The 23,141-nt window shown below is 46.4% G+C and overlaps 1 protein-coding gene across 4 annotated transcripts in view; it reads left to right on the top strand.

Moving 5' to 3' along the window:
- LOC106043009 (sodium/hydrogen exchanger 2-like) overlaps positions 1–23,141 on the top strand; it is a 30,228-nt gene that overhangs the window by 3,055 nt on the left and 4,032 nt on the right. The window contains exons 3-14 of one of the 4 annotated variants that reach the window (XM_067005068.1): positions 385–473; positions 793–970; positions 2,307–2,770; positions 3,000–3,250; positions 6,745–6,962; positions 10,125–10,321; positions 13,964–14,053; positions 15,798–15,868; positions 16,920–17,084; positions 17,458–17,572; positions 18,500–18,634; positions 22,354–22,420. In XM_067005068.1, coding sequence (XP_066861169.1) covers positions 465–473; positions 793–970; positions 2,307–2,770; positions 3,000–3,250; positions 6,745–6,962; positions 10,125–10,321; positions 13,964–14,053; positions 15,798–15,868; positions 16,920–17,084; positions 17,458–17,572; positions 18,500–18,634; positions 22,354–22,420 — 1,960 coding nt within the window. In that variant the 5' untranslated portion in view covers positions 385–464. Of the gene's footprint in view, positions 1–384; positions 971–2,306; positions 2,771–2,999; positions 3,251–6,744; positions 6,963–10,124; positions 10,322–13,963; positions 14,054–15,797; positions 15,869–16,919; positions 17,085–17,457; positions 17,573–17,760; positions 17,877–18,499; positions 18,635–22,353; positions 22,421–23,141 lie in introns of those variants that run through there. The other 3 variants (XM_067005067.1, XR_010834806.1, XM_067005066.1) reach the window with 3 other exon arrangements.

Below are 23,141 nucleotides of genomic sequence, written 5' to 3'. Positions count from 1 at the left end.
CTCAGTTTTCAGTGCCGTTTCCAAGCAAATAAGATAAATAAGATAATTTTTCCTGTTTTCTTTTACTATAAGATGAAGCTTTAAGCAAATGTTGGAATTTGTTCCTCTGTTCAGGCGGCCTTCGTCCAGCCCAGCTTGCAGGTCTGTGTTCAGCACAAGAAAGCAAGTTGCTTTGCTTGGTTTTCCAAATGGAAACTGATTATCAGTAGCATCGCTGCCTTTGGGCACTGTGGGCAGCGGGCGAGGGATGAGAAGTCCGGTGAAATTCACTGTCTGGTTGAGCCCTTTCTGGATGGGGTTGGTTTATGTGGGACCTTTTCCACTAAGGCTTGGCTGCTCTAGTGGCAGTTTCAGTTTTACTTTATTTTTTTTTCCCCCCTCCAGGGTGGCTATCTGAGGCACGGGGAGCCAAGCCACGTCAGGGGTTGGCACTACGACGCGACGCCCCTCAAACATGCGCAGGAATGCATCTGGTACGCGAGGCATCCGGAGGGGGAGCCTTTGCCCGTGTGGGCACGTGGTCCCGAGGGGGTGCGATCTTCGGGGGGGGGCTCCCAGCAGGGCAGAGGGGTGGTGAGAGGCCGGGCTGTCGCTCCTTTCCACATCCACCCGCGCTGGCTGGCTCCGTCAGGACGCATGCAGCATCGAGAGCAAGAGCCAGCGGCCGGGAGCGGCAGTCTGTGGCCAAACCCACGCAGCGGGCGGCTTCAAGGGCAAATGGAGAGGCAGAGGCCAGGGTGCAGAGCCGCAGCTGCTGTCCTGGCCGGGCCCTTGCTCTCCTCCTTCCTGCAGGCCGCCCGGGTCAGAGCCCTGCAGGGCTCGCCAGCAGCGGAGAACGGGAGCTGGGCTGCCGAGGAAGCCCAGGGCAACGAATCCTCGGAGCACGCCTTCTTCTCTCTGGATTACCAACATGTCCAAGTCCCCTTTGAAATCACGCTCTGGATCATGCTTGCATCCCTGGCCAAAATAGGTAAGGCATCTCGAGAGGGTGAGGAGCGGTGCCTCGCCTGCTCTGCGGGGCGGCCTGGGGACAGCGGTGGGGCGGGGAGGCGTCGGTCCTTCCTCAAATCCCCTTTGTCAGTAGGACCAGGAGGAAAAGGGACCGGCTGTGCTTCATCTCCGGAGCTCAGAGCTCTTTGGGATGGGACAGAAATAGGTGATCTTGGAGCCGGAGGTAACACACCAAGTCCTAAGGATGCACGCCTTGTACGTCAGACTCTTTGCTGCAAATGTATTTATGTGCGTGGCGATAATCTGACTTGGAAGCAGCCACTGTGCCCTTCAGGGAACACTTTTAGCTGCTGTAATATTTCCATGAGCCAGATAAAGTCAAACGAAACGCATAAGGCAAGCAGACCTGCATTCATCTGCAGAACTTGCTACCGGAAAATGGAATTTATATAACCTTTATTCCCCCCCTCCCACAGAAATTGTGATTGCTTTTGTGAAATTACCACTATATAGGTTATTTTACCACCTTTTCCTTTTATTTTTTCCTCAGAAAGAAAACATCTCTGAGATTTGTTTAGATCAGAATTACTTTCAGATGGAGATGGTCTTTTCCTTTTGCTATTCTGCATATTATATGATGAGGTCTCAATTCTGTCAATACATGTGAAGAAATAATAATAATCACAGATATTTATTTATTTATTTCTATTCCAGTTTGGTTTGTTCAGTTTCATTCTTTTAATAACCCACCTTGAGTATTTCTGGTGTTTGTCAGGATTTCTCTCTAACACTGGCTGTTGCACAAGGCTGGCCTGATTGGGAAAAATAAATAATAAAAAAAATCAATGCTACCATTAGATTTGTGTCAATTATTAAATAATATGAAAACTGGTACTATTTATAATTAATGAGATTCCTTTTTTGATCTTTTTGGATGTATGGGATCTGTATTGTGTTTAAAATTAGCAGTTACTATTTATGTTCTTTGTGCTGAAGTTGGCATGCTAACTAGATTACGTCATAAATTATCTCAAAGACATTCTTATTTATGCAGTTTTTTTTATGTTTGCGTGTTACCAAAAATACATCTTCAATGTTATGCTATGTTGAACTGCAGTCTGAACCAATAATAATTTCAAAAAGTTTGGTATTTTCAGTGATCTTTCAGATTTTCCAGCCAATTTCTGATTGGGCAACTTTACCGTAATTATGCACATTTATTATGATGATTCCCAAGTGCAGCCTGCGGAAGGAGGGAGGTTAGGAAGCTTCCTCACCCCAGTGAGGAGCTGGTGCTCTTTGGCCAGTTTGGGCTGCTGAGATAATAGGGAATTTTTCTCTTCATCCCCTCGCAGGCTTTCATCTATACAGCAAGCTGCCTTCTGTCGTGCCAGAGAGCTGTTTGCTGATATTTGTAGGACTCATCATGGGAGGCATCATCTACGGCTTAAATGACAAGTCACCACCCGTTATGGACAGTGACATCTTTTTCCTCTACCTGCTGCCACCCATCGTCCTCGACGCAGGGTACTTCATGCCCAGCCGTCCCTTTTTTGAGAACATCGGCACCATCCTCCTGTACGCGGTGGTGGGGACGGTATGGAACGTGTTTGGGATTGGCTTCTCGCTCTATGGCATCTGCCAAGTGAGGGCCTTTCACCTGCAGGACGTCTCGTTGCTCCATAACCTCTTGTTCGGCAGCCTGATCGCTGCGGTGGACCCCGTGGCAGTGCTGGCTGTGTTTGAGGAGATACACGTCAACGAAAAGCTGCACATTTTGGTCTTCGGCGAGTCGCTCCTGAATGACGCGGTGACCGTGGTAAGCCTTCCTCCACGGGGGAAAAAGGCTTCAACAGCCTCTTCTAGCAGAGGACGCCTGGTCCTATTCTCTGGCCCCAGGCTGTCGGGTGGACAACCCTTTGGTGCAGCAGAGCTGAGCACCTGGCTCGTGTCTGCAGGCAGAAATGCGTGCGAGTGCCACAGCACCATCCTGTCGGGCTGCTGAACACTTTGTTGATGGCTGTTTCTCTCTTTCCTTTCTCACCCAGGTGCTCTACAAGTTATTTCGCTCGTTCTGTGAAATGCCAGCCATCAAAACTGTGGATGTTTTTGCTGGAGTTGGAAAATTCTTTGTGGTTGGGATTGGAGGAGTTTTAGTAGGTCTTACCTTTGGGATGACGGCCGCCTTTACCACGCGATTTACCAAGGATATCCGCGTCATCGAGCCGCTCTTTGTCTTCCTGTACAGTTATCTCTCCTATCTCACTGCGGAAATGTTTCACCTCTCTGGAATCGTGGCGTAAGTATGTCCTAACATCTCGTTTCTCCAGGAAAGCTTTTTGGTTATACTTGCTGAAAAGCATCAGAAATTTTTAAAGTATGTTTGCTTAGCTGGTATCTGTCTGTGACAGCGAACAGAAAGTTCGGGTGGGCCTGTCCATCACCTCTCTGTCTCTAGTAACGTTTGAAATCCTCTGACTAATTTCAGCCAAATTTAGCAGAGATCAAGGTTTCAAAGGTACTAAACCAAAACTGCTTGCAATTTATTATAGCACAGTCAGTTCCGCACACTGATAATTGAACATTGTGCTTAGCTCCTCGTTGTGAATTTCACCCGCAGAGCTGGTGCTGAGAAAAAATGGATCTAGTAGTCCTAATGGTTGAAGAAATCTTACATTGGAAAGCAGAGACAGATGAAAAACACAGCACAAGTGATTCAGTCCTTCTGACATCTATGGGCTGATATTTGTTGCATTTGGTTCTACTACCTAAACTAAGTTAGCTGCTGCTGAGGATCACAACCAACCATTTAATATTTCCCTGAAGAGTATAAAGTACACTTAGACTCCATTGATAGCTACATCGTAAACAAATGTAAATCTGATAAGATTAAAAAAAAAAAAAAGGCTAAAAAAAAAAAAGATATCTAGGAAATCTGTTTTAAAACCAATGATGCTCCTTTGGATTTAAACTATTCCTGTATCTTGCAGATTTTGTTTCCTTGAATAGTTGATGTGAAAAATATTCTGGCATTACTGACAACAAGTCTAGCTCTGGGAATAGGTAAGAGAAAGCCTATTTATAGGAGCAAAAGACAGAACAGTGAAATAAATATAATGCTGCATAATCATCATGGAGCAGAAAACATTCAGTCCTAATGGTGTCTCCTTCTATCAATCACAATATACTGTACCCATTATGGAACACATTTTCTATTCTTTTGAATAATGTATTGTTTCTAAAGCAAAGCAATTGCAAAGGCAGCCGATACCTACACTACTGCTCTTATAATTGCCAAATTATAGATGCCTCTTTTATATATCCTGATTTTTAAACAATTCATTCATTTCTGACCAGGGAATACTGTATTATAAGAAGCAGACCTTTCAAAGAAACCAAATGTTTCTTTGAAAATAGTTTGATTGCCAAAAATAATCAATTCTACATAGTCTAAAAAAAATAAGTGAATGCAACACAATCTGCTAAGCAGTTCTGCAAATATTTTTTAGTTTGAAATATATATATATATTCTCCTTGTCTAGTGGCAGGGTCCATCTTTGAAGCTGTGAGAGAATAGGTCAAATATCTTCTTTCTTTGTGAATCTGATCTGGACCCATATCCTTTTTTTTCCCAAGAAAACACTTCCAAAACATGGCTCTGGAAGTCAGTGGCCATAAATACTTATTGGACTTCTTAGTTCCTAGTTGGAACTATTTTATCTGCTATTTATTTAGGCAGATATAGAAACAGAAGAATTCTTTTATTTAGGTCATGACTTGTGCTTTAGGCAAAGTGGGTCAGTCTAAAATCAAAAAGACCAATTTCAGAATAGTGTTAAGTACTAGTACTTTTTCTTAATAGATGAAGGAAGTGAACTTAAACACAAGTTGAAAAAGGGATTTGAATGCTGTGTCAGGCTGCTGAGTAAAACGGGATCTTTTTCCCCAGTAAGAACATCATGGCTTTTCTGAATCTAACCTTTTATATCCTTTTCTTTCTCCTTTGAAAAATGTATCTTTTTTTTTTTTTTCATGGCAATGAGGAAAAACAAATAATTATTTTAAGATGAAAAAAATAGAAATGTTTGTGTGTTTGTTATTTTCATTTGTTTGAATGCCAAGGCAAGGAATCAGTAACTCACAGTGGGTGGAAGTCCATCTTCATTTCAAAAAAGTCTTTTTTTTTTTTAAAAATTTTATTGTAATGTCTTGTTTGTTCTTCCAACCAAATATCAGATAAGTGTTTTTCCATAATAGTATCACTGATTTTCTTAGTGGTTTAAGTAGAGCAGAAATGAATGTAGCTGTTGTTCATTCCTTTTGTCTTGGTCCAATAATATAATATATGCAGTTATGGCAGCGGTGCTGCATTAGTGATTCACCGATGAGCCAGAAGAAAGTGGCCCTTATTCTGCTCTTGTTAGCAGCCGTGCAAATTGGGAGCAGCAACGTGGTGGCCGGCTCTGTCTTCCTGAAATAAAGAGCTGTGGAGAAGGGAATCAGGGTCTGTGATTTCATGCAGGTTACAAAACCACAACCAGATGAAAACTCTCCTCGTCAGCAAAGACGTGGAGACTTTGGTTAGTTCGTTTCGATACTTGGGCTGAAGCAGGACAGCAGAGTTACCATGAAATCCCCTGTGAAAGGAGGTTTCAGTCAGTAAAACTCTGTGTGGATGGCCTTCCAAACACCGGCGGAAATCAGATCTCAGAGAAGTAAATCCATTTTGCCATTGTCGGTACAACATTTGAAACAAAATGTTTCTGTCTGGGCTAAAATATAAAAAATGGAGCTTTGACTCTCTGAGCACTCAATTGTTCTGACCTTCCAAGACTGCTGGCCTGAATACGTATTGATTTGAAAAGCTGACGAATTAGGCTAACCACATGTACCCTGTAACTTGAAGAACCAATTAACCATGAAAAATTGCAAGGCAGAAGTTTTAATTGGTGGTGCACACTTCTGAAGTGACCTTGGCTATGCGATACACGAGGAAGTTGAATGTTCCGACTATAGCGACGCTTCTCTAATTTGCTCAGAAACACAGCAGTGCTCTTGGAAGCTGTTTCTTGGCTCATTGTGCAGTCTGAGTGTTCATTAAGATTTTTATTTTTTTACTGCTTGAGCATTTTGTTGGTTTTTGTTTTGGTGGAGGGGATGGCTTCCTCGCTGTGCCTGTAGAATGTGCATTGCAACTCCGGATGGGCTTGGAATTAGGCAGCGTGAGGTACGTCTTGTGCTCGAATTTCTCCAGCTTTAGGCTAGCTTTTTTCCCCTGGGTGCAGGAGTGCAGCATTCGAGCTGCTCTATGATTCTGAACCCTACAAGAGCCTGCTGTAGTGACCAGGCAGCAAACAAACTCAAAGGAGTCCTATTTATGCATTTCTCATACTGAGAAAAAACAGTCTCCCTTCCTCTCAAATGTCTTTTTCCCATCCAGGAGAAGTGGCTCCTATGAATGAAATTCTTCGGCCCAGATGGTGAGAGGCTGGCATAGTCAGAGCGCTAAAACTGTGTGGTGATGGGAAGTGTTGGGTGTACTTAACTGCAAGTATTGCAGCATGGCTATGATAAATGCAGATTGAGTTGTTTATCTGTTAAAAACCAGATTCAGGCAGTCTGGTGAACCCATGTGGTATCTTACTGTCCTGGTGGTCCTGCCAACATGAGTGGACTGATGTGGGAAGTGGATCTGTATTGACGCAAACATCTGACACTGGATGAAGCCGTTTTTTTTCTTAAATGTCAGTTTTGTGCACTTATGAAGAAAAATTTATTGTTTCGTTTTCTCAGCATCATTGCTTGTGCCATGGGCATGAAACGTTACGTGGAGGCCAACATCTCTCTGAAGTCTCACACCACAGTCAAGTACTTCATGAAGATGTGGAGCAGCGTTAGCGATACCCTCATCTTCATCTTTCTTGGAGTTTCCACCATTGGAGAAAATCATGAGTGGAACTGGCCATATATTTGCTTCACTGTCATTTTCTGTCTCATTTGGAGAGCACTAGGTATGGTGAAATTATGCTTTTCTGGGTGGTTGTTTGAGTGAAACATATAACTCTGTGAAATGGGAGAGTGCTTCTGCTCCCACCATCATCCTCTGCTGTTTCCCTGTGTGTGTGGTTGTTACAGATGTGAATCCAAGGACTGGAAAAGGGCTGCCCCAGCTGATGTTTCTCCTCCTCCTCCTCCAGAACTGCTGTCTGGCTCAAAAGCAAGCCGTGCACCTTACTGCAATTTCCTACTCTGTGCAACCACCACAGACAGCGCTGGTGCTAAATAGAAATTCTCATGATATCTGGTTTATTGATACCTCTGTCCCAGGCCCTTCTTTGATTACCACGATCTCCTCTTCCATTTCAGTGTGGCTTAGTCCCTTGGTATCTTCACAACAGGAGAAAGGGTGTAAGTGCAGAGCCTGGGATCAAAGAGCTGTGTAAAACCCTGGGGCCTCTGACTGCATATTCTGAATTGCAGGGATTTAAGGGATTTAATTCATAACAACTTCTGTGTACAGCAGTGTCCTTAAATGGAAAACTGTTGGAGCCATCAGACAGCTGTCCCTGGAGATGCTGTTCTGCTTCACATAGCTTATTTCTGCGCAGATAAGAGCTGGGACCTAAAATGGAGGTAACAGGAGAAAACATGAGGATACTTGTGTAACTAAGATTTTAGATGCCATGTTTAGGAATATAAGTAACTATAGTGAGTTGTAGTAACACACATACAGATTTCTTTTTTTTTTTTTGGGTGGTGGTGGTGGTGATTACTTATAAGAACAAATCTGCATGTTGTGACATGGGAAGAAAACGCCACGATCCAACACCTCAGTGTCTGCTTGTTCCTCTGTGGGAACAACTGTGAAATGTTAGCAGGAAAATGATACCCTGAAACAGTTTTGGAGCTGGACTCCAAAGCACTTAAATTGAGATTTCCAAGATGTGCTATGGACTCAACAATTACCATTGTCCCTCTTTGGTCCCTCGCCCTGCTCAACCTGCTTTGTCTCATCGGGTTTTGAGGATCTCCATGGAGAGAGACTCTACAACCTCACTGGGAAACCTATTGAAGTGTTCACAGTAAAAAAGTGAACAAAACCTAATGGTAATTGAAGGAAGAGTGTTATACTTCACTGGTGACTGTGGCTAAAGATATCTCCTTGAGATCAGTTACAGTGAAAACATGAGTCCTGCTGCCAGAGTACTCTGGGATCTCATTTTATAATGTAATGTAATCAAATATAATACTGTTTAATATTGTACAAATGTTTTTTTGAAAGGAAAAGATGATAGAGATGAACTCCATGACACCAATATGTTGCCATCTTCTTTCTTTGCTATCCTTCTCATTTATGAATGTTTTTATATATTAACAATATCTGCAGATACAACAGAGCAAAAGAATTTTGGCAAAGAATTCAGTAGCTACAAAACATTCCATGGGATTTATGTTTACAAACCACTGAGTCAAGCAGAATGGCAATTTACTTGAACTCAAATTTGATAGACACTTCAAGAAATTGCTTAAATAGGATAAACCATGATTAGCAAGACACAGCAGAATGTGTTTTACTAGCTGTTAATACATGCCAAGGTTTGTTTTAATAACTGTGCACTGTAAATGCACTTGGAAACGTGCATACATTCAAATCTTTTGAGTGGTGTTTTTTTTTTTTAAAAAAAAAATTAGATGGCTTAGATGAAAAGAAGTTCTGAGTTATTTTGATTTTTTTTTTCTTGTTTCGTAGTCATTCTGCATATCTGACCCTGAGTGTGGGTCCCCGCAGCACCGTTGTGCTCTGCGTGCCGGGCATCAGTGCATGGGGTGGGTGAGAGCTGGGCAGAAGTGGTTGGGGCTGGGCTTGAAGCGCCTGCCTTGGAGGTGGTGGCCGAGGTGGGACCTGCTCAGCCCACCCAGGCAGCAGCAGCTCTGGACGTGCTCATGGCGCAGGCCCAGACCCTACAGAGTCGTCCTGCAGGAATCGGGTACTTCGGGGTTGACGGTACTGGGCTGAGGGTGTAAGTTGTGCTGTAGTCCTTCTGGATTTAGTTCAGAGCCTTTTGGTGCAGAGCATTTGCTTGAGCTAGAAGCTACAAAGCCCCTTGTAACCAAATCCCTCCCCAGCAGCTCTTCGGGTGCCCGTGCCCGGTGCTCTGGGTGCAGGGAAGGTGCTGTGAGGCTCACTTCATTGAGCTCGCTATTTCTGAACATCCACAGGTTTTTGTTTTCTTCTGCAATCACGTTGGTTATTTTTAGTTGAACGTGTGTGGGAAGATGTTTGATTAGTACATTTCACGTACGCTACTTTCGAAGTTCATTTCTTCGATGATGCTTTACAAACACCCTCTAGAGGAGCAATAGTGATGTGGGTCCTGCTAATTCCTAGCAACAGGCAATGACAGTCTGTGTCACCAGTTCTCAAAATGGCTATTAATCTTCAGGAAATAAAATGTTTGTCATATCGGTTGGTGTTAAGATCACGGCTTATAGATTTAAGGCCAGACTTTTTGTACCTTTATGAATCTGTTTGTGTATTTGCAAGCAACTGTAAATTACATCAATCACTGTGTCCCCTTACACAGTCTAAAGTTGAACAGCATAAATCTTTGAGTGAAAAATTTGTGAAGAAAGAACATTAATGCAGGCTTAATGTTTTATTTATTTATTTATTTTTACTTTTTATTTTTGTAGGTAAATGGTATGCTCTGGGCATCCGCAGTCATGGGAGTGGGATAATACTAAAAATCCTCTGCAGAGTTCAGAGTCCTCCTGAAGGAAACTCCAGTTTTCCAGGTGGACTGTGATAAGCATGAGGCTGAGGGGAAAAAAGAGAATTTACTACCAGATGAGCTGACTAAAATTTTATAGTCCTACAAAGTCCCCCGACCTGTTGCCAGTCACTGCTATCTGTTGTATTCCCCCAAATCAAAAATGTCTGGGACTGGAAGAAAAGCCCTTCCCCAGGGGCCTTGTGGAATTCTTGGGAATACACCCCCTCGGCCCTGGCCACCTCCTAGTCATCAGTGTTTACCAGTTCAGTGATGTTTTACCGCAGAATATATCATACAATTGTGAGTTTGAGATAATCAGTATATTAGATATATTTATGAGATATGTATCTGTTTGCTCTTTTCATTTGGTGTGTTGCCTTCTCCTTTCCTGCTTTTCAGGGGTCCTTGTACTGACCTTCTTCGTGAACAGATTTCATGTGAACACCGTCACCAGCAAAGACCAATTCATTATCGCGTATGGGGGTCTCCGCGGAGCCATTTGTTTCTCTTTGGTTTTCTTGCTTCCTGACTTTCACAGAAAGAAGCTCTTCATTGCAGCAACAACTGTTGTCATCCTCTTCACTGTGTTTGTACAGGTAAAAACGCTCAGTCCAAAGGAATGTCACCAGCAGATGCAGAGAATGAGCATGATATTTTTTTTCATATGAATAACCAGTACTAAGCCATTAGATCTGATGCACAATCTAATGGATAAGCTGTAGTTATTTTATGATGATTCAGCAGGAAGGGGATTGTGCTATCTTTTCCACTGGAAAAAAATTCGGGTGTGTTTCTTGTTATAAAAGCAAGGAGAATCAAAAGCAAATGAAGTCATAGCACATATAATTTATTTGCCTCTGTTTTTTCCTTTTTTTCTTCTTCTTTTTTTTTTTTTTTTAAACTGAACATTAAGCCTTGTTGCTTTCTGCTTTCTCTTTTGGCCCTAGCAATTCTTCAGTTGTATCGCAGAATCACAGAGTGATTCTTGCACAGAAACCTTCCTCTTGCACCAACATTCTTGCACAGAAGTTGCTGCTTTGGGTCTGCTCATTTATGCCAGAGTGCTGGATCTCGAAGAGGGAACAAGTTTTGCTAACGAGGGAAGCCCGTCTTGCTAACGGGGTCCCAACGCAAGCGTGTAGAAGTTCCTATCAAAATTCCTCTGCGCTGGGATTACCCTGTGAATGTATTTCTGTGGCTTTGCCAGCAGTGCTGTGGCGGCTTTGTTTGGCAGATCCCGTTGGATCCCGGTGCAGGGTGGCGGGCGTTGTGCTCTCCTTGGGGCCACGCTCGGCATCGCCCTGACACCTGGCGGTGGCACAGCTCCCGCTGCTGACCTGGGCCCAGGAGCAAGCCTCTAACTCCCAGGCTACTTCAAGGGTTTCCCTGAAATAACTCCTTTCTTCGCCTCACAAATGCCGTCACGTCCAAACGAGGATGCGGCGGAAAAAATTGTGGTCGTCTGGTCCCGAAGCGAGCGGGGTCAGGCACGTGAAGCCGAGCAGGGTGCTGAGCGGAGCTGCCCTCCTGCCGCCCCCCTCATGGCCCCCAACCCTTTCGCCTGCCCTGCGTTGGGGCGCGGAGCAGCTGCTGGGCCTGCGGGAGGTGGCGGGTCAGGGCGACAGCTGCCGAGCATCGCCCGCCACACCGAGCCCCTTCTGCTCGGCCTCCCTGGCGTGGGCGTCGGGCTCCTGGGCAATGCAGAGGGGGCCGTGTTTGTGCTGGGGTCGACTCAGGGCTTCCCCATGTCCTCCTAATCCACATCACGAGCCAAAAATCCTCGACAAGTGTGACGTGCCGATGGGCTGGGAGCAGGGTGCCGCAGGGCAGCTGCACTGGGCCCGGCTCGCAGGGCTCTGTCGCGGGCTGAAAGGAAAGAGCAGGGGCCAGGGGGTGGGGGGGGCGCGGTTAGGTGGAGGGTGACAAGTTTTAAGATGCAAATGTGGGTCAGAAATTGAAAAGATACGGTCACTAGGCACGTCCGCTCATGCAGAGACGCTCTTGAGCCTCAGACAAAGGTTGTTCTAAGGCAGCAGCTCCATTCTGCCGAGGCCTCGGAAAATCCTTCCCAGGACCGGGAAAGGGCCTTTGTGTAACCTCAAAGCTCGACTGGTGATGTCATCTCCGTGCTAAAGGGTGAGAGTTAAACAGGGTCCCCCGCGGGTACGTGGCAGCGGGACGACCCCTTGACCCACAGCCATTCAGCGGGGGCACAGCCCCTGCAAAGGCAGGCTCGGCGTGGGCTCCAGGTACCTGCCGTGTTGGGCCTCTGAGAGGCCACCACAAGAATAACGGGGGAGGGAGTGAACTTGCTCAAAAGCTGAGCCAGAAAGATACTGTTGTAGCCCAGCATAGAAAACAGAAGCTAAAACAACAGATGCAGGTGTTAAGGGGAACCTCCAGAAAGTCGGATTTATAAATGAGTCCTGCAGCTTCGGAAGCCACTTCGTTTTCTTGGAAATGCTGACCAGGCTGGCTGAAAAGCCTCGTGCTGTGCAGACCAACAACCAGCGGTTGGGCTTGTCCATACATGGATCTGTCGGTGCTTTATATAGCCCAGGAAACATGGCTATTTTGGTCTAACTCAGTTGCATAAGGTTCTTCCCATCACAGGCCTGGTTAATGATTTTGGGGAAGGCTGACCGAGCAGGTGTCAGGTCCTCAGTGCTTCCAGGCAGGCCTGGATGTGCGCCACATGGACCCGAAAGTCCTCCTAGGAGCTGTGGCCTCGTCTGGAATGTCACAGGAGGCCCTCGTTGTTCTGCCTTTCAGTGCAGTTTAAAGATTAAATACCGTGTTCTCCATTTAAAGTTCATTCTCTCAGCCTATTGGCCTCTGACCCCTTTGGTGAAATTGTTAGCAAGTATGATAATTGGGAAGTCTTTTTTTCTTTTTTTTTTGTTGTTTTGTTTGCCGACTGTGCTTACCCATTAGCTGCTGCCTCACTGTTGGTAGAAAAACTTTGTGTGAGCTGTGATAGAGCTGTCAGCATCGTGGGATGCACTCCGGGCGAATTACCCCTGGTGGGTGGAGGAGGTCACAGGGGACCTGCAGGCATGTCATGGTCTGGTGGCCTGCAGCGACATGCGGGATTCCCGTAATTCTGCCAAGGCGAGAAAGGGCCAAAGGAATGCAGGTGTGTAGGTGTTTCTGAATCTGGGAGTCCTGGGCATAAATCTCTGAAATGCTACTTTAAGATGAATGCAAATGCAGCTAATTATCCACGGAAGACAAGAGACCAAACTGCATAGTCTCTACTTAATTTTTTTAATATCTTTTGTTTCTGAATTTGTGAGTTTTATGTTATTTACTCTGAATAATTATGCATTTTTTATTGCTATTAGCTATTAAAATGACACATTAATTGTTTTTGCAATTAAAAATGTGTTCAACTCTCCTCCGTGCCAACATTTGTGACATTCAGAAGTCATAAACATCAACCACTCCATCATTTTTGCTGTAAACATGTCCTAGAAAAGTAATTTCGTATGGAAGCCAGACGAAGAAATGCATCACAGCAGCATTTTAGAAGTTCTCTCACGAGGCTGAAAGGACATTAAAACTCTTCCCTTGACCCTTCCCACCAGGTGGATACTTTGATTAGTAGACTTAGCCACTGGCTGACAATCAAAGATCATTGGAGTAACGATCTGTGACACGTAATGCTCAGAAAGTTAGCAGATATCACCCCTCTGGGCTGGGCAAACGCTGGCGGAGGCCGTGCGCTGTGAGGTACCCATGGCTATCACAGTTTTTGGCGGTTGAACCGTGAGCATTTCAAGCCGCTTTCCATCTGGAAGGCTGCAGCAATAGTGAGCTGCTGGCTTGACCTTGAAATTATTGGTCGAGTTTTTGTGTCTGAGATGCCAGATGAGGAGCGGGGAGCGCTTCCTCTCTCTGCCTACCCCAGCCCAAAGCCTGCACACGAGTTCCCATTGATGAGTTACTGCCAGAGCTCTCTGCAAGCAAGCCAGATGTGTGGCTTGCAGTTAGGTAAGAGTTTTCAGTGTTGTCAAAGCATCACAGATACTATCCTGCCCATAAAGCAGAACAGAGGAGAGGTGCTAGCTCGAACAGCAGGCCTTGGTCTGACTACCAAGTTATTGCTGCTGCAGTGGCTGGGGTAGCTGTGGCTCACGTCCATGCTTGTGAATTGGCTCCAAAAGAGGGAGAGCAAGCACTGCCAGAACACTGGGTGGGAAGACGGCCTGATTTTTGGTTTTGTGGTTATGCTGCAGGGGATGACCATCCGCCCTCTCGTTGACCTGTTGCACGTCAAGAGGAAAAGAGAGAGTGCTCCCACGGTGGGAGAGCAGATCCATATCCGGGTAAGTGGGGCGTCCGTCAGCACACGGCTAGGGCTTTCCTGCATGCTTTGCTGACAGCACGTGGTCCTTCTGAAATGCAGCTCCTGGGACTCTACAGCTCTGCGCGCTCCTGTTGATTTTACCTGAATCCTCTGCAGGTCAGTCCCTTTCCAGGTTTGAAGTCCTATGCAGCTTTCTAGCCATGGGTTATTATTTGCATTGGAATAGCAAGCACTGACTGACTCGGTCAGGCATTGCACTAGGTGATGCACAAACTTGACAGAAAAAGATGATCACTTGCCCAAAACTTTGTGCCCTAAACTTGTTCAGAAAAGGGGAAAGAAGTAAAATGAGACTTGGGTGCTTTCAGGGCTGAGATCTGAAGTCACCGGAGCCTAAAGGTGCCGTTCGGTTCACCTTGCTCTTGCCACCCAAGCGTTGGCCTTTCTAGTTACAGAGGTCTTCTGAATCCAGTTGTTTGTGCCCAGTCACACTTCCATAAGCATGTCTCCTTTAGGAATATTTTTGTCTTCCTTTTTGGGTATCTAGAAGTAAAGATATTAGGTCTGAGGACATTTACAAAATGTTTGGCATCATCACAATTAGGTTGTATTACAGGGCTTTGTCTGAGGTGAACAGAACAGTTCAATAGGCTGAAGAGGCTTTTCCTATAATGAACAGAGAATACTTTCTTCTTTTGTTAGTGACTGAATAGTAAATCATCTCTGAAAATGTGTTTATTAGGAAATGTGAGCAGAAAATGGCTATGTACCAATTAAGCTAAGTAGACAAGGTAACAATGCCGATAGTTGGAAAGCAGGCATGCAGGGAGCCAGAAGCAGCTTTTGTCCTCGAATTTCTCAGCCCAGACACTCATGGCCCTTCCCACCAGCCTGCCCGGGAGGTATCATCCAGCGCTGGCAAGAGCCCTGGAGGGTGGGGGATTTGTCCATCACTCCTCTGACCGTACAGATACTGATAGCGAGGGCTGTAAACCTATGCAGCACTCTGCCACAGCAGACAAGAGAACTGTTCTGCCTCTGACCCCACAAAAAAATTGATTTCTTAGAATTAGAGGCAAAGGAAGCTCTGGGAGCCTTGGTACCCAAGTGAAGGGGTGTTGAGTAGTGGCGAACTCTCCCAGGTTACAGATGCCAGTAGGAGGGAGGACAATTCGAGAAGTTATGGAGATTTGACTTCAAGGTGAAAAATCAACCTGCCTGGGGTTTTTAATATAATTAAAAAAAAAATAATAATGTTTTTGTGTAAGGCACAATGTGGTCAATGATTTTATTCAGTGGGAAGTGCTTGGAGAAGGCAGTGTTTGTTATTCAAGTGGAGCATTCATTTGTGTATTATCTACGTCGATATCCTGAAGACACTGTTCTCCTGAGACAAATTGTCCTCAAAGCATGCGGCATGAACATCTCCTGCTTATCAAGGCCCAATAGGCGGGACATGCCAGCCATTAGCCAACCTGTATGTATCATAAAGAACAGATCCATGTCCCTCAGCGATTAGTCTTTGCTTGCACAGGCCTGAAAGAAAGCAGCCAAATTACTCATTGTACTCCAGAACCAAGGGATACACGTGTAGGGCTGAAAGGGGAATTGAGCCAACAGCCCCTCTTCTTGTTTACCAGAGCTGTGTACCTAGCTGAAACCGTCCCCCGTTTTGTCTGCTGGCTTTTGATGTTTGCTGACTGAGTTCATCACGTATGCAATACATGCAACCAGTGTATAGCAAAATCCTCTCTTCTGTTTAGTTCCTGGATCATTTGCTGGCTGGCATAGAAGATATATCTGGACACTGGGGACAGTATTACTGGAAAGACAAGTAAGGATTTGCCAAAATACAACTGTGTACATGTGTAGAAAAAAATGAGTCTGGTTCCTATTCCGTAAGTTTGCGCTGTGGGCAGCTGAGCCTCGTTCATCCTCATGGCACAATGCAGATGGAAGGGGGCAGCTTTTCCATCTGCAGCAAGGTGAGAGCGGGCTGTCAGGGCACCAGTGCTGAGCAGAGCAATGCCTCTCCCCTTGCTTGCAGGTTACACGTTGTTCTTTGCCCTGAAAAGACTCCTGTCTGCCCAGTGCCTGTGCACTTAGCAGCACGGGTAGGAGCTTGCAGCACTAGGAGGGGCAGCTGCTTGTTGTGGGCTGACAAATTACAGACCATCTCTACTGCTTTCTGTAGCAGTTTTCATTGAGTTCTGGTAGATTGTCCACATAGGAGAAATTATTATTTTTAAAAATATGAATAGCTTAAAACATGCTAATAACAATCTACCTGCTTAAATTCCGTGGCTGTGCAGACACAGATGCAGCTAACTTCATGATACGGGTTCAGATCAAGGCAGCTGACAGGTATTTTCTTGGAAGTGCCAGTGCTTGGAAGTGCCACTAGAGGGTATGGGAAGCGCTGCTGCTGCTGAGCGTACTGGCTCCTTGCACATAGGTTTGTGCGCAGCTGACAGCAGCCAGACCATGTTTGATAACAGCTAGGTCTTTTCCAAACCTCATGCTGCATTTGAGCAGAAAGTGAGAGGAAACAGCTCAAGAGGGAATCTGGAAGTGTTTAAATCACTAAGTCCTGCTGTATCCCTTGGGGCCACCGCGTGTACTTACAGCACTTACTAGCCTTCATAATAAATTTGGCACTTTGGGGAGTTCTTCCTGTATTTGAAGATGTTTTAATATCTTAGCTCATGTACAGAAATAAATAGGGCCTGGCCTCTTGGGCCATTGGTTTCTGGAAAGCAGGTAATGAATTATAATAGAATATGGGGCAATCAGGGACTATGAGCGTGCTGGCATGCTCAAAAGCATAGCAGTTCTGGGGAGTAGGGGGGACGAGGCTAAGAGTGTCTTGCACTGTCCTCAAACAGGTTAGAGTATCTCAACAGCAAATACCTGCAGAAGATCCTGCTTCGAGAATATGACCAGCCAAAATCAAGTATCGTGCTTCTCTACGAAAAGCTGGAGCGGAAGCATGCCATCGAGCTGGCAGAAGCCGGGCAGCTGGGTCACGCACCGTCTCACCCGTCCTTGCTGTAAGTGCTCTCTGGCCAGCTGCACGAGTCACAAAGTTTATAGTAAGGCCGTGCCCCTGCTTGGGAAAGCCAGCAGGCAGGATTTATCCTCCTCCTGCCATATGCTGGCTCTCAGGGAAAGAATCATGACTGAGAATTATCGAGGTTTCTCCAAAGAAGAAATCTTATTATTATTATTATTTTTTTTCTCGGGAGGGGTCGATATTCCAAATGGTCCAGAGGATGAGCAATGTCCTGGCCTTGATGAATGCAATGGGCCCGCGTCTGCCTGTGCCGCTAGTGGCGGGCTCCGACAGAGCTGCTGTGAGAGCTGGGCTTTGGGGCTGCACCGCTGTGCATCTTCTGAAATAAGGTGCTCTGGGTTTCTTTGCAGCAACAGCGACAGGACTGTCATAACAGACAAAAAGTCGGAGGATACCCTGAATCCGGATGTCCTGGAAAATATACAGGAGATATTGGCAAGGAACCTGTACCGAATAAGGAGAACGGTATAACTCTTCCTTCCATCTGTATTTTAGATGTCCAATAACAAAAGTTATCTCAGTTATCCTAACAGCCTGAGCAGATGTTATGAATATTTACATAATTACTAATGATGTGTCTTTGTGAGCAGAGAATAGTTGGCTGTATGAAGCCAGATCCAGTTTCCAAGTCAGTGGCACATTTCTGTTTGCAGCATGACAGCTCTTGAAAGGTTCACCCAGTCAGCCTATAATTTCATGAAGTATTTTAGGCATCAGTACCCAGCACCAGAAGCACGAAAGGAGGAGCACAGGGATCTTCAGGCAGCAGGTTAGCAGATCCAGCTGCTTCAACAGCTCCTGGCTCCCTACAGGCCGGGAGTCCCCCGGAGGAGGGGTGTTTAAGGAAAGGGTAGATGTGGTACTTAGGGACATGGTTTAGTGGGCAATACTGGGGGTAAGTTGAAATAGATGATCTTAAAGGTCTTTCCAACCTTAATGATTCTATGATTCTATGAAAGATGAAGACCCACCCGCTGTTTGCACTTTTTCCTGCCCAAATCCAGCTAACCCCTCACAGGAACAGAATTATCCCACCTCCCTCTGATGCTGATGGGAGACTTTACACACTGTAGTAGGCTTATGGCTGTTGGAGTAGGATTTCTTGTTCCCGTTGATGCTATTGCATGATTTATATATGAAGGTGGGGCTGATGTGAAGCATGGGCAGAGGCACTGAGGCAGCTCTGGCTGAAGTCGCCTTGACCAGAGCTGTTGCTCTAGGCTGGTGTTCACAAGGACTAACAAAAAGGCATCTCAGCCTTGTCGTTCAATGATCCCTTGGGCTTTGGGGCAGGGTGGCAGGGTGTCCCCTCACACAGCCAGCCTCTGGCCATAGCACTGGGTGCTGCTTCGAGGCATCCCGTGCTCACGGGCGGTCTCTGGTGCGCTGCAGGGCCCGGCGTACAGCAGGCACAGGCTGCCTGGAGAGACGGAGCCCACGGAGCAGGCCAAGGAGATCCTGATCCTGCAGCGCAGGAGCCTGCGGGCGGACACGGCTGGAAGCGATGGGGCCAGCTCCAGGAGGGAGGTAAGAGAGAGCAGGGACACCCGTGGCCGTGGGGCGATGCACGGGCTGTTCTCCCCAGTGATAGAAGGTATCACAAGCGCTAGGAAGAGTGCTCTTTCTTGCTGGAAGTATTTCCTTTCAAAGAAAAATCCCGTCTTTAAAAAATACCAAAAAGTTTATCTCAATCCTAAATTGCATTCCTGTGAGTAGCGAAAAAAGAACATACCCAATTCCAGTTCGGAGCACCCGTTGTCAGAGGTCCAGATGTTCTGCAAACATTTGAAACTCTTTGGTGATTTTATTCCTCCCACAACCCTTTTGAAAGGACAGAAGTGTTATTGTGAGCTTTTTTATTTATTTTGGAGGTGAGGTTTTTGTTTTTAAAAGCAGCTATGGTTCTGGGTAGATTTGAAGAAAGTAAAATAGAAGGAAGTGTGGCATGCCGGATTCCTGGGAGAACCATTTGCGGTCCAAATTCACTGGCACAGCTCCCTGTCAGTTCATGTTCTGAATGCGAGGAGAAACGAGGTAAATGCAATGTCTGTGAGTGGTGAGGGCTGCCCATGGTTTCTCTGCTGGTTTCTCTGGAAATCGGCGAAAGAAACTGGGCAAGGATTTCCCTGTGGAAAGACAAAGTGGTCCAGGAACGGCACACAAGGAGCGGGCTCAGTCGTTCTGGGTCACTCCATCCCTCTGCAACTCTTACTCTGGAGGAAGCACACCTAAGCCCCCTGTAACTTGCCCCCAGCCCCCCAGATCAGCAGCAGTAGCTGCTGAGCCATCCCTAGATTTCACTGACTTCTCTGGGACTCCATCACTAAGGAGAGCAGAATGACCTTTTAAAAAGAGGTACTTTATCTTTCTTTATTTAGATAGTAATTTTCCACGACAGCACAGGAACTCGGGGCTGCCGCAGGCTTTATTCCATTCTGATTTCTTTGTTCAAATGCCAGTCACTGAGGAGCCCACCGAGAGCTGCTGTACTGCACCAAGTGCTGCTGCTTCTCAGTCCTTCATTCACAGAAAGGTGTTCCGGCTCTTGCAAACAACTTAAAAGATTTAATTTGATCATTTACATGCTGATTGGTACTTACAATTCAAAATAGATAGGGAAGAACATGGCATGTTCCTGTAGAACATTTGGTATAATTAAACTTCAAAAGAACAACATCAAACTCGTGCTGATTTTGAGCACGTTTCATTCTTTAAGGACATTTGATTGTTAACCCTTGTGCTCCTGCAATCCTGCCGCCTGCTGCTCCCAGCAGTAATGCAGTGCATTTGGTGGGACATCCAGCACCTCTGGGAAAGCTTTGTCCTGTTTCTCTGGATGCTTAGCGCTGGCCTTTCACTGGCTGCTCCCCGTGGCAATTTGCAAGTGGTAGAATTAAGACTGTCCCCCAAAGTTAAGGGAAAATATATTCTGAGCCTCAGAATATCAACACAAAGTGTAGAGGTGTGCGAATGCCCATGCTTCCCACTGCAGGAGAAGAGATTGCCACACTGGATTTCGCCAGCAGGAGGAGGGAACACTATGATAACAAGCAGATTTTAGCCCATTAAAAGCAGCTAAGTACTTTACATTTTATATTGGGAAAAAAATTAAGCCACTCAGATTTAGCGTTCCATGCCAAGCTGATGAGCAAGTGGCACTTCCCTGTTTAAAACAGCTGTGAGTGCAAAATCTAGGTGCTTAGTGTTTGAGAGGCTCTAATTGTCTCACGCTCCATCTTTTGTAATCCCAGAGGGAAGGATTTGGCCTTACAGGCTTTGAGTCAGCAAGAAAAAATACCCACCCTCACACCACGCATTTTCCTGTTCTGCATTTGACCACAAGATGGGAGCATTACAACTGTGTTTGCAAACCGACCTGCAAATCAGGAACCAAACTTCAAGCAAAGGGCCACTGGAAGCCTCCAGTGCTGGTGAAACGTGTGAGCCGTCTTTCCTTTCCAGCTTACACGAAATAAAAAGCTTTTGCGATGCGTTCAGTCAGTTACATGTCACGAGCAGAGTGAATAATTAAAAAATGCCTTTGGCTCAATGGAAACGCTGCTTTTCCTGCTCGGTGGCTGTCAGCATGTAGGGCTTTTCCTCTTTTAGTGGAGTTGATTGGTCTTTTGCTATTAAATTATGAAGCTGTTGTAGCTCAATTAGATTAATCTCATAGTTTATTAGATCCTGGTTTGTCTTCCTCCTGTATCAGTCATCACAAAAATAAGGTGCGTATGGAAGTGAATCCTTCCATAGGCCCGTGGCTCTGCCAGACCGTGGAGGAACCAGAGGAGAGGAGACATCCATCCTGCCTCGTGCCTAGTTTTGGAGGGCTCCCCAGCATCAGTGCTGGCTGCAGCCAGCACGAATCCCCTCTGTCTGTAGCCTGGGTGGCTGCTGTGCTGTAGGCATCTGCCTTGTGGTTCCACAGCCGTGCGGGGCGGCCCCGGGCTGTGTTAGGAACCCCTGCCCAGGAGGGTTTGCTGAGGGAATAATAGGTAAGGCAGGGAAAAGAAGGCAGAGACAGACAGCCCCTATCCCTCCTGAGCCACGGGCGCAGATCAGATGGTTTACACCAGGCACAAAAATCTTGGCAAGGCTAAGAGGTGACTTCAGATCTGAATCGCAGCCCAGAGGATTAACTCCAAGACTATCTATTTCCAGCAGAAAGTTCACCTTCTTCCGCCTAAGGACAAAATTCCTCCTGAAGGCTACTGCTTCCTGTGGCTGTGCATCATGTTGGCTCTAAGCACTGTGTGTATTTTGGGCTTGCCTTGTTTTAGGCAAGGATCCAACGCAAAGTACCCTGGCACTGTGGTTTCTGAGACCCAGGATAGCTTTTATTTACCATGGAGGACCCAGAAAATCCTTGCACCTGTAGCCAGGCAACTTCGCTCTCTTTTCTTCTGCCAAAACGCAAGTGCACTCCCCCAGAAAGAGCTTATTTGGAGCTGCCCGTAAGCCGTGTGCGTAAATGACATACTGCCTTTGGTAATTATGTTGGAGCCCTTTCATGGAGCATGCTCTGAGAAGCATTAAATGCCCCTGGGAATGGCTTTCCAGGGAGCCGGGCTGCTGCTGCGGAGCCTGGGAGGCATTGTTATTAAAATGGTCAATAAAACTGCACACAATGGATGGAGGGCATCGGGTCCCTCGTTAAGGGAGGGAGGAAAGCGAAAGGAAACAAAACAGAAAATCAGGTTGGGAGGTGTCCAGAGTTATTTGGCAGTCTGGGTTTCTGGACCTGGGTGCCAAATCACAGCTGCGTAAGAGACTTACTTCCAGTTTAGAGGAGGGCTGAATTTGGGCAGTGTCGTGCTACCTGATTTTTTCTGAAGGGTGGGGATCGGCAAGCTCGCTACCTGCCTCCTGGCTCTGCAGCCAGGGTGGGAAATGTCCCTGCCCTGGCCACGGGCTCCAATTCCCAGTCCTTGCCTGCAGCCCCCTCGCCCCAGGTCGGCTTTTTTCTGATGGCAGCCACTGCATCATGCTCCCGGAGAGCTCAGGCCTCTCCCACCAACCTGAACCACATCGGCGTCTGTAAATATTTCCCCTCAGCCATGCCTGCCATGCATTCGGTCTATTTTTAGAAATAGTTCTTTTTGTTTTTCTTGGCAAAAGGAAAACAAATGGAAACGGAGTCCTTGGGGATTGCAAATGGCTTGTTTATGAAGCATGAGTGTCATTAACAGACTTGCTAGCAATCTTCATAAATGCATTAAAGTACTTTTCTTCCTTAATCACAGAAGGAGGACTCCTCCCCGGCGCAGGGCAGCCCCGACGTGCAGCCCAGGCTGTGCCGCTCCCTCACCGGTAAGCTGGGGGGGCCTGGAGGGCACCGAGCCCCCCTTCCCCACCACGGGGGGGGACATTCGAGCAGGTGGTGGGGAGGATGCACAGGAGGTCGGTGCCACATTGCTTGTGCGGCTGGGATTTGCAAAAGCAGCCCAGGCACAACACCCAGCCCTCCAGGCGGGCACGTGGCGTGCTGTCCAGCCCGGGAGAGGAGCGGATACTCGCTGGGGGCAGCCCATCTCGCCCCACTGCTGGTGTGTGGAGCAGAGGAGACGCAGCGCGTACTGGGATGCGCTGCTGGCAGCAAAGGGGCTCCTGGCAGCGATGCTGGCGATGACAGCAGTGAGATGTGAATCCCTGGCCAGATGTTTGGCCTCCTTGCTACTTGTGTGCTGCAAGGGGCCGCGTGAATATGCACGGAGATGCGTTGTCTCCCACGTCCAGCGAGGAATGCATTTGACACTGGTACCATTCTGTGTATCCTACCAAGCACTGAGGTGTTTGACAGTAATTGCAGATCGTTCTACCTGTGGTGAAGCTAACTCATAAACTAAAACCTGATAAAAATGAACGATATTCCGAAACATGAAGTTCGTGCAGAAATGCCTTCCAAAAATTAAGATTTTTTTGTTTGGTTGGTTTTTGGCTATTATTGAAGTGCACCATTACCAGCACTGTTTGTTTAGAATATCTGTTACCGTGGCTTAAAACCTTAGGTGTTTTCATAAGCACAAGCTCA

This window comes from Anser cygnoides, chromosome 13, assembly GCF_040182565.1.
Source record: "Anser cygnoides isolate HZ-2024a breed goose chromosome 13, Taihu_goose_T2T_genome, whole genome shotgun sequence".
Taxonomy (NCBI): domain Eukaryota; kingdom Metazoa; phylum Chordata; class Aves; order Anseriformes; family Anatidae; genus Anser; species Anser cygnoides.
This window is presented reverse-complemented; position numbering and strand designations above follow the sequence as displayed.